Source organism: Sciurus vulgaris (genome assembly GCF_902686455.1).
Source record: "Sciurus vulgaris genome assembly, chromosome: 8".
NCBI lineage: Eukaryota > Metazoa > Chordata > Mammalia > Rodentia > Sciuridae > Sciurus > Sciurus vulgaris.
In genome coordinates, this window is record NC_136468.1 from 125,125,618 (window position 1) to 125,135,010 (window position 9,393).

At 44.1% G+C, this 9,393-nt stretch overlaps 1 protein-coding gene across 4 annotated transcripts in view; it reads right to left on the reverse strand.

The window, feature by feature from the left end:
• TXNRD2 (thioredoxin reductase 2) overlaps window positions 1-9,393 on the reverse strand; it is a 65,972-nt gene that overhangs the window by 56,432 nt on the left and 147 nt on the right. For 3 of the 4 annotated variants that reach the window (XM_079152177.1, XM_079152175.1, XM_079152176.1), the window contains exon 2: window positions 5,595-5,663. In XM_079152177.1, coding sequence (XP_079008303.1) covers window positions 5,595-5,663 — 69 coding nt within the window. The remainder of the gene's footprint in view (window positions 1-5,594; window positions 5,664-9,393) is intronic. The other variant, XM_079152174.1, reaches the window with a different exon arrangement.

The following is a 9,393-nucleotide window of genomic DNA, read 5'->3' on the forward strand; positions in this document are numbered from 1 at the left end:
TAAGGCAGACCCAATGAAAGAGAGGAGGGGTTGAGATTCTCAGGAGTTCAGAGTTCATGGGACAGAAGACTAGAGAGGGGAGAACCACACAGAGAACACCAGAGATCTAGTCAGCACATGCACTTGAGAAAACTGAGTCTGAACTACCAGAAGGATTAGAGTGGATAGTATTTGCACAGGGCAGGAAATAGTGCCTGTTCCCAGAAGCCCAATGGGGGGGAAATTCCTGGGACTCTGCATTAGTACTAAGGAAGGTCATGCCTCAGTAGTTGAGAATAATCAGCCCTAGAAGGATTCTGGCTCCACACTCACCCAACAAATACTAGGCAGAAGAACGGAAAGGATCAAACCCTTTCTTAATAAGCTAAATGCGTCCAGAACAAACCTCAATATTTCTAGGAGTTAAAAAAAAAGTCCAGAACCCAACAAGGTAAATTCAAAATGTTTGGTATTCAATCAAAAATTACTAGGCAAGCTCTTTTGCTTTCTCTCCCCTGACTTGCTTTCTTTCTCCTCCTTGCTTTCCACTCTCTTAGCACACACCCTTTCTCTTTCCCTCTCATTTTCTCTCTTACCCTGCAGGGAGACACTCTGTTTGCTTAATAAACTCCCTTATGTGAAAAAAAAAATTACTAGGCAAACTTTGGATTGGGCAGAGAGAAGGGTAGGGAGGGGAGGGGACATAGGATGGAAAAGATGGTGGAATGAGAATGACATCATTACCCTAGGTGCATGAATGTACTAATGGTATGACTCTACATCATGTACAACCAGGGAAATAAAAAGTTGTGCTCCATTCATGTACAATGAATCAAAATGCATTCTGCTGTCATGTATAACTAATTAGAACAAAAAAAAAATTCTAGGCAAACAAAGAAGCAGGAAAACACAACATACAACACAGAAAGAGGGAAATAGTCAATGGAAACCAAGTACAGACATAAATGTCAAAGGAGCAGTAAGACCGGCATGACTATTCCATATGTTCAAAGAGTTAAGGAGCAACATGGAAGATACAAGTTAATTTATAGAGATAAAACTACAATACAGAAGATGAAAAATACACTGAATGGTATTAATGACAGATCAGACATTGCAAAATCTATTGTGAATTTGAAAACAGGACTAGAAACGTTGCAAAATGAAACTTTACAAAATTTAAAGACTTTTAAAATTTGCTTGTTTTAATGAAAAGAGCACCAATGACCTGTGGGGCAACTGCAAGTAGCCCAATATACTTGTAATTAAAATCTCCAACAGTGAGGGAAAAAACATTTGTGAAAATGACCACAAATTCTCACAACTTAATTAAAACAATAAATCCATAAGTCCAAGAAGCTCAACAACTAAAAAAAAATATATAATAAGAAAACTAATCATGGTTCACCAAAATTGAAAACCATTGCTAGAGGGTTGGGGATGTAGCTCAGTGATAAGAGTTCTTGCCTAACATGCACAAGGCTCTGGATTCAATACCTGGTACCACAAAGAAAGCAACAAAAACAACCAACAACATTGCTCATAAACAACGAAGAAAGAAAATTCAAAAAGCAGTCGGAGGAAAAAAGACATACTACTGAGAAACAAAGATAAGACGGCAGTATATTTTATTGCCAGCAAGCAAGCCAGAGAACCTGCCTAGATCCCAGCTGACTGGAATTGGGTGCCTATACACCTAAGAAATAAATGATTTTAGAAGGAAAAATGAATTTAATTGCAGTTTGGGGAGAAGCAGTTAATCTGTCTCTGCTGGTCTGATAGAAGTGATTCCATAGGAGCAATTACAATTTATAAAATCATAAATCAGAAAATATATATGTAGATTTAGCTAGGTTGTGCTAACAAGAAATATTTTACAATATTAGTTTCCTTGGTGACAGTCCCAGGCCAGAGAGTAGTTTCTTAGTTTTCATTCTCAGCATGAAGAAACTCTGGATGTAGAAAATCAGTCAACAGGAAGGTGGGAAGCAAAAAACACTTTGGGGCTTTTAATTTCAAAGAGGCTGTGGTATAATTTCTCACTGGAAATAGTACAAGTGAGAAGACAAAGGGGCAAGATCTTTAAAGTACTAAAGAAAAAAAATTGTTGGGGCCTGGGGATACAGCTCAGTTGGTAGAGTGCTTGCCTTGCATGCACAAGGCCTGGGTTCAATTCCCAGCACTACCAAAAAAAAAAAAAAAAAAATTGTCTACCTTGAATTCTATGCCCCAAGGAAATGCCTTTCAAAAATAAAGGCAAACTGAGAGTGGTGGTGGGGTATATCTATAATCCCAGCCACTCGGGAGGCTGAGGCAGGATCAAGTTGGAGGTCAGCCTGGGCAACTTAGTGAGGCCCTGTTTCAAAATAAAAATAAAAATAACTGTAGATATATCTCAGTGGTAGAGCACTTGCTCAGCATGTGTAAGGCCCTAGGTTCAAATATCTGTACTGAAAAAAAAAAAAAAAAAAACTAAAAGAATTCATTACCACTAGAACCATGTTGTAAGAAATGTTCAAGGACATCTTCAAGGTAAAAGAAAAATGCAGGGTTTGGTGGTGGGTGCCAGTAATCCCAGCTACTCAGGATGCTGAAGCAGGAGGATTACAAATTTGAGGCCAGCCTTAACAACTTAGCAAGACCCTGTCTCAAAATAAAACTAAATTAATTAATTAAAAAGGCTGGGGCTATAGTTCAGTAGCAGTGGCCCTGGGTTCAAGGGTTCAATCTCCACCACCACAGGGGCAGGGGGGAGGTAGAAGAAAAATGATACTATATGAAAAATGTCTCTATGCAAAGAAATGAAGAACACTGGAAATGGGAAATACATGGGTAAATCTGTAAGATTTTCCTCTTATTATCTTATTTATCAAACTTTTACAGTGTTGAAGTTTGAACCCAGGGCCTCTTGCATGCTAGGTAAGTGTTCCAGCTTGCTACATTCCTGGTGACAACCCCAGAGCCCTTAGTTGGGTTCCTGTTTCTTCTGCATCTTCAGAATTTCTAAGAAATATAGGCTAACTTTTGAGTTCTGGAGAGCAGTCAGGAATGCTCTGAAAGTAGGACTTGTTAGTCAGAAAAATTAATGGCTTAGATAAACTCAAAAGAAACAAGCAATGGTTTTGAATGTATAAAAACTTTAAGAGTATTTACAGCCACAATTAAAAAGGCAAGTAATTGAGGCTGAGGGTGTAGCTCAGTGGCAGAGTACTTTCCTAGCACATGGAGGCAGTGGGTTCAATCCTCAGTACTGCATAAAAATAAATAAATAATAAAGGTATCGTGTCCATCTACAACAAATAAATAAATAAACAAACAAACCAACAAAGGCAAATAACCAGAAATTTACTTGATTACATGTAGAGTATACAGCTCCAGATATAGAAGAAAAACCTGGAGATATGAGCATGTGTATTTGTGTGTGTGTGTGTGTGTGTGTGTGTGTGTGTGTGTGTGTGTGTATGGGGGAGGAAACAATTCATTTTAAAAAATAGGCAAAGGTTCTGAATAGACATTCCTCAAAGAAATCTAGAGGTTGGGGTTGTGGCTCAGTGGTACAGCCGTTTGCCTAGTATGTGAGAGGCACTGGGTTTGATTCTCAGCACCACATATAAATTAATGAGTAAAATAAAGGTCTATTAACATATAAAAATATTTTAAAATAAAGTCTAATAAGCACAAGAAAAGATACTCAACAATGCTAATCATTAGGGAAACGCAAATCAACCACAATGAAATACCACTTCATACCTTCTTAGGATAACAAAGAGTTAGTGAGGATATGGAGAAGTTGGAGTCTGATGGTGGCAATGTAAATGGTGCCACTGACTTTGGAAGACTGTGCAATTCCTCAAAAGGTTAAACATAGAGTTCCCATATGACACAGCATGTTACCACTATGACTCCACTCCTAGGCAAATACCAAAGAGAAACAGTAACATATGTCCACACAAAAACTTACATATATATTTTCATAGCAGCATTACTCATAAAAGCTGAAAAGAGGGTTTAAATGACTCAATGTCAGTCACTTAACAACTGCATAGACAAAATATGATCTATCTGTAAAAGGGAATATTAACCACAAAAAGGATCCAAAAGCTATATCATGGATGAACATGGAAGACAGCATGCTAAGTAAAAGAAACAATGACAAAGCACCATGTATGATCATATTTTTATGAAAAATCCAGAATAAGCAAATCCACAGAGAAACACGAAGCAGCTGAGTGAGGTTGCCTGGAGGAAGGAGAAGAGGCAATGGTGGCTGACTACTAATGGGTACAGAGTATTTAGGGTAGGAAGAAGAAAATGTTCTAAAATTGATTGTGGTGCTACTTGAACAATTCTGCGAATATGCTAAAAAAAATTGAATAATGTACTTTAAGTGATAAATCATATGGTATGTGACATATCTCAAAACTGTTATATGAAAAAAGGATAAATCCAGCAAAAGATGTGAAAGAGCTGTATAGTGAAAACTACAATATAATGCTGAAAGAAATGAAAAAAGTATGTAAATGAGAGATATATTACATGAGCCAATTCATTCAATTTTAGGCATTACCCAAGAGAATTTTAAACGTATATCCACAGAAACATACCTTCAAATGTTTACAGCAGTACTATCTGCAATAGTCAAAAACAAAGTGCCCACCTGCAGGTGGACTACTGTTCATCAATAAACAGGAACAAACTGTACATGCATGTAGCAACAGGAATGAGTCTCAAAGATGCAAAATGAAAGAAGTAGAAGAGTAAGAGCATATATAACATGATTCCACTTATATAAAATTTTAGAAAATACAAACTAATCTCTAGTGAGAGAAAGAATATTACTGGTGTCCTGGGAGGGAAGGCAGGAAGGGATCACCAGTTAGACTACAAGGTTCCCCTATAGCACTTCAATAAGTCTCAGTGAACTGCATTACTAGATTATCAGTGAACTGAAAGGTAAGGTCTCTGGATGTATTTAGAGCAAGTCTGTTCATCCACCATGTCATTACTGAGCACCTACTGAGTACCAGGCCTAGGTCCAAACTTAATTTGCAGAGCCAACAGTGGTCTCTTTGGGAAGGCAAAGTGCTAAGAACAAGGACAGGGGAGCCAGGGACAGGGATTGTACAGTGGGAGGGTGCAGTTTTAAGTATGGCCATCTCAGCGAAGACTGAAGAGAGAAGAGCAAGCCCCCAACTAACCTGGTGGGCAAACAACAGACCAGCAAATCAAGTTGCCAGGGCAAGAAGCATAGAAGCAACTTGTGGAAGCATGTGCAGAACAGTATGAAGGCAGGGTGGTGGCAGTAGGTAGCTGCTGAAATTGGATGGGTGAGGTCAGATCCTGTAAGGCCCAAGGACTTCCACTTTGACTGAAGACTGTGCTCAGACTTCAAGCACTGCTGTGGCTGCCATGTGTGGCACATGCCCCACCAAGCTATGGTGGAAAGCACGGGACAGCTAGGAGGTTGCTTGGGTAACCAAGCAAGTCAGTTGCAGAGGTGATGTACTCCATTTGTGGATACTCAGGCTCATCCCCACAGTGCCACCCTCCCCAGGGAACCTGAAAGCTTCAATGCCCTGCCGTGTCAGTGGGGACATAGGACCCAACATACATACCTTCCTTGGCACAAGCCAAGCCACCAGATCCCCCACCAATCACGAGAAGATCATAGTCCTGCTGCCCTGCTGGGGAAGGAATGAGAGATGAGAAGGAAAGAAACCAGAACCAGAAGAGCCCCCATGATCTCTGAAGGGCAAAAAGCTCTGGTTAAACATGGTGTGGATTTTATTTTATCAGCACAACACATCAGCATCACAAATCAGAGCAGAAGTGACTCCATATATGTCTTCTGCACAAAGCCAGAATCTAAGCAATGCGAGGCAAAGTTGGCAGCAGGTGTGCATGAACACCTTTGCAGACCACTCCCCCCAACACCACCACCACACACACCCTGACAGCACTTCTCAAAACTTATCCTTCAGTGTTCTGAGTCAAACAAAACTAAAATATTTTCCTTGAGTTCATGTTCATTTCAATTGTAAAGGTGATCCTTTGTTAGAAGTTAGCAAGAAGAAAAGTGTAGTCCCCACCACACAGAACTCCGGGATACACAGAGGTATCTCAGTGTGCCAGACTGCATGCTGAGGTCTGGGAGGGAAAAGACCCTGGGCACCAGTACAGCTGCCTGGGCTCAGGCTTCCTCCCTGGGATTCCTTTTGGGTTTGCCCAATGTGGCCTCAGAGGAAGCTTACACCACAGCTCACTCACAGCACAGAGGGCTGCTCAGAGCCTTTCTGACCTGTTGGCCCTCCCACCCATGCACTCTGCAAGCTGCTGTATGAAATGCAGACAAGAAACAGCCAAAGTGGGTGGGTAGAGATGAAGGATGGAGAGGAGGAAGGAGAAGGGAGAAGCACTCTAACATGAGCCTGAAATTGGGGATACCCAGCACTAGGCATCAGGCCACTCCTTTATCAAGGAAGGAATAACAGAAAAGTACCAGGGTAAGGACATTGTGGGAACTGGTGACCAGGGTAGAATAAAAACAAACAGTGCCTTCAGCCCCTCTGCAGACATGAGCCTGCCTGAAATGCCATCCTGAGGATTTGGCCACTGTTCCCCGGCAAGGACCAGGGGCCCCATAACCAAAGTGCCTGCCATTCAAGGTTGGGGCTCTTTCCCCACCAGCATCAAAACCTAGCATCTGTGGGGAGAAAGCTGCACCTGTCTTCGCAGCCACCAGACCTCTTGGCCTGGCAAGGATACAGAGGATATGCTGGGGCTCCCATGCCCCTCATGGTCCCTGACTGTGCTAACAGGGCCTGTGTTCTCACAGGAATACAGAACTGGAGGCTTGCAACCAGCCTGCCCCACAACTAGACCCACTAAAGGTTCTGTTCAGCAGCCAGCATTTGAATGTGTGTACACAAAGGAGTCACAGCTAATTCAAGCAGCCAGTAGAAAGCACACCCAATTCCATGTTCAAGGATCCTGAAAAGGCCTAACAGGTTGTAAATTATTCTGATGGCTTTGGTATGAGCCAAGAGAACTAAGGACAACTGGTGGTGGAAGCCACAGGGCTCTAGGAATCACAAAAAAACAGGTCAGGGTCTCCCTCCTCTCCTGCTGCTTGGTATGGGGTTGCTGCAGGGGTGGGTGTGGAGGGCTTAAAGGGTTGAGGGTGGGGGCAGCAAGGCTTTGCCTTGGAGGGTCCTACTTTCCATTGCAAATACCTGTCCTTCCTGTAACCAGAGCAAGTTGTCCAGAGTTGTCCTGTCCTAAAGTCCTCTCCCTGCCCTCTGCCTGTCCACTATCAGCCAGCAGACAGGACTGGCTGCTGTGAACTGTGGACTTATCTTGGGTCATTTGCTATTTCCCTGTGCATACTTCTCAGCCTGATTAGCACTCTCCTGTAAGAGAGCAGTTTGCAAGTGCAAGATAATCTATCTTTTAAGTACTTGGGAGAATTTGAGTAACCTGCTGAGGGCAAGGACTCCAAAGGTGGATGGGGTGGGACTGGGCAGCAGGTATTACCTGATGGGAAACCTTACATCCTGGCCTTCATCCACTTGGACCAAGCACAACCTCCCTGCCCACAGGGCTTGACCCCAGAATGTGTGTTTGCCTCATCTCTACTTTCTGACCCATTATTCTTTAGTTTTCTGCTCCTTTCTGGATCCAGTGCCTGGTACAGGGCCAGCAAAAAACAGGAGCCCAGTGAGTGTGGCAAAGACCAAGTGGTGCAATTCTCCAACAAGGGTAGGAAGACCTCCAGGAGGTTCCTGTGCAGCTGTTCTTCCTGCTTCAAGCTCTTTCCTGTCAGCAGGTGTTGGGGACAGGTGACTTCAGCAGTGTTGTCATTCTAGTTCCCATTTAGGAGTTATATCAGTCATCCCCTCAAGCTCAAAACAGCAAATGTTCCCTTCTCTAAAAGGAGAAGCTGTGAGGCTCAAATGGAGGAGACTCAAGATAGGACTCTGGAGTCATCATGGGGGGTTGGCACCTTCTCGGGCCTAGTTTATGACTACAGAAGGCCCTGGGGGCTTCCAACTACTGCCAGAACTCCCTGGGCTCCAGGAACAGAATTCTCAGGGCAGCAGTGCCTCCTGCCCAGCTGGAAATGAAATGCCCTGCCCCAAGGCCACAGTTACCTAGCAGTCTGAAGGGCCCTGGGTGTGTGACCACAAGCATAGCTCCTATTAATGATCGTTTAATGCCACCAAACAGGGTGGTAACTTAATAAATACTAGTGCATTTAATCCATGAGTGTTCCTACTTGACATATGCAACAAGAAGGCTCTAAAATACACACAGCCCTTTCCAAAGTTACAGGAGTTAGCAAAGGTAACCTGCAAGAGCAATCCTAGGTCCCTCAGGTTCCTCCAGGTTTTCACCTCAGGAAGTAGGTGGTGAACACCTCCTGGGGCTCTGTGGGGACACCTTCACCTTCAGCCCCAAGGCATCCCAAGGTCCCAACACTAACAGCTCTGCCCATTCATATATGCAGTCAGCTGCAATTCCTCCTGAATTAACTGCTGGCCAAGAAGCAGCCACTCTGCTTCCCAGGCAGCCATTTCTGTGATGATGCCATAATGTGTCCTTACTCACACCCCCGAATACTCACTACCAGTGGGGAGAGTTGAGCTCTGTCACTGGAGTCCAAGAGGCAGTGTTGGGGCAATGGCGGGGGATGGGGGGGTGGGGAGGGGGGGTGGGTGTAACTGTGCAGGTTCATGCTTGGGATTGGCATTACCATCCCAGATGTGGTGGAACTGTTGCCAGTTCTGTAGGGTGCAGTGTGAACTGTTCTGAGTGACGTGGTGTCCATCCTCTGCACATAGACTTATTGTGGTGGTGAGTTCTTTTAAGTTTATATCAAATTGTCTGGTTTTAGCCTGCAGTGCTTTTTCAGATTCTGATGGGGCAGGATACCTGCAAGACAACTCAAGTCCCAATAAGGATCCAGATTTCTGGCCACTTGAAGTTAATGAATAATCATTAACTTGGTCAACGAGGCTCAGTCCTTCCCCAAGGCTCCTGGAGGTTGCAGGTACAGCTAGCACAGGAGAACTCCCGGCAAGCCCACCAACCTCAGCTTCCCCATCTGAGGAGGCTACCTGGCTAGAAGCAAGTCTGACTTCTACCTGTGTGACCTACTCATGGGTCATGGGTAGGTCTGACTCCTATCCTGTGCTCCTCCCAGGCGTGCTCTGACACCCCCACATCAACACCCCCAGTACGGGTACCCCTTCCCCACGACGGTAATACTCCCATGTGGACACATAGGCTATCCGTGGTCAGGGCTGGCACGCCCGCCCCCGCGGGGACATCCCCAAGTAGACACCGATGCACGACACCCTGTTCCCGGTCACGCGGACACAGCCACGTGGACTCCCCCGCCCCTGGCCTCTGGGC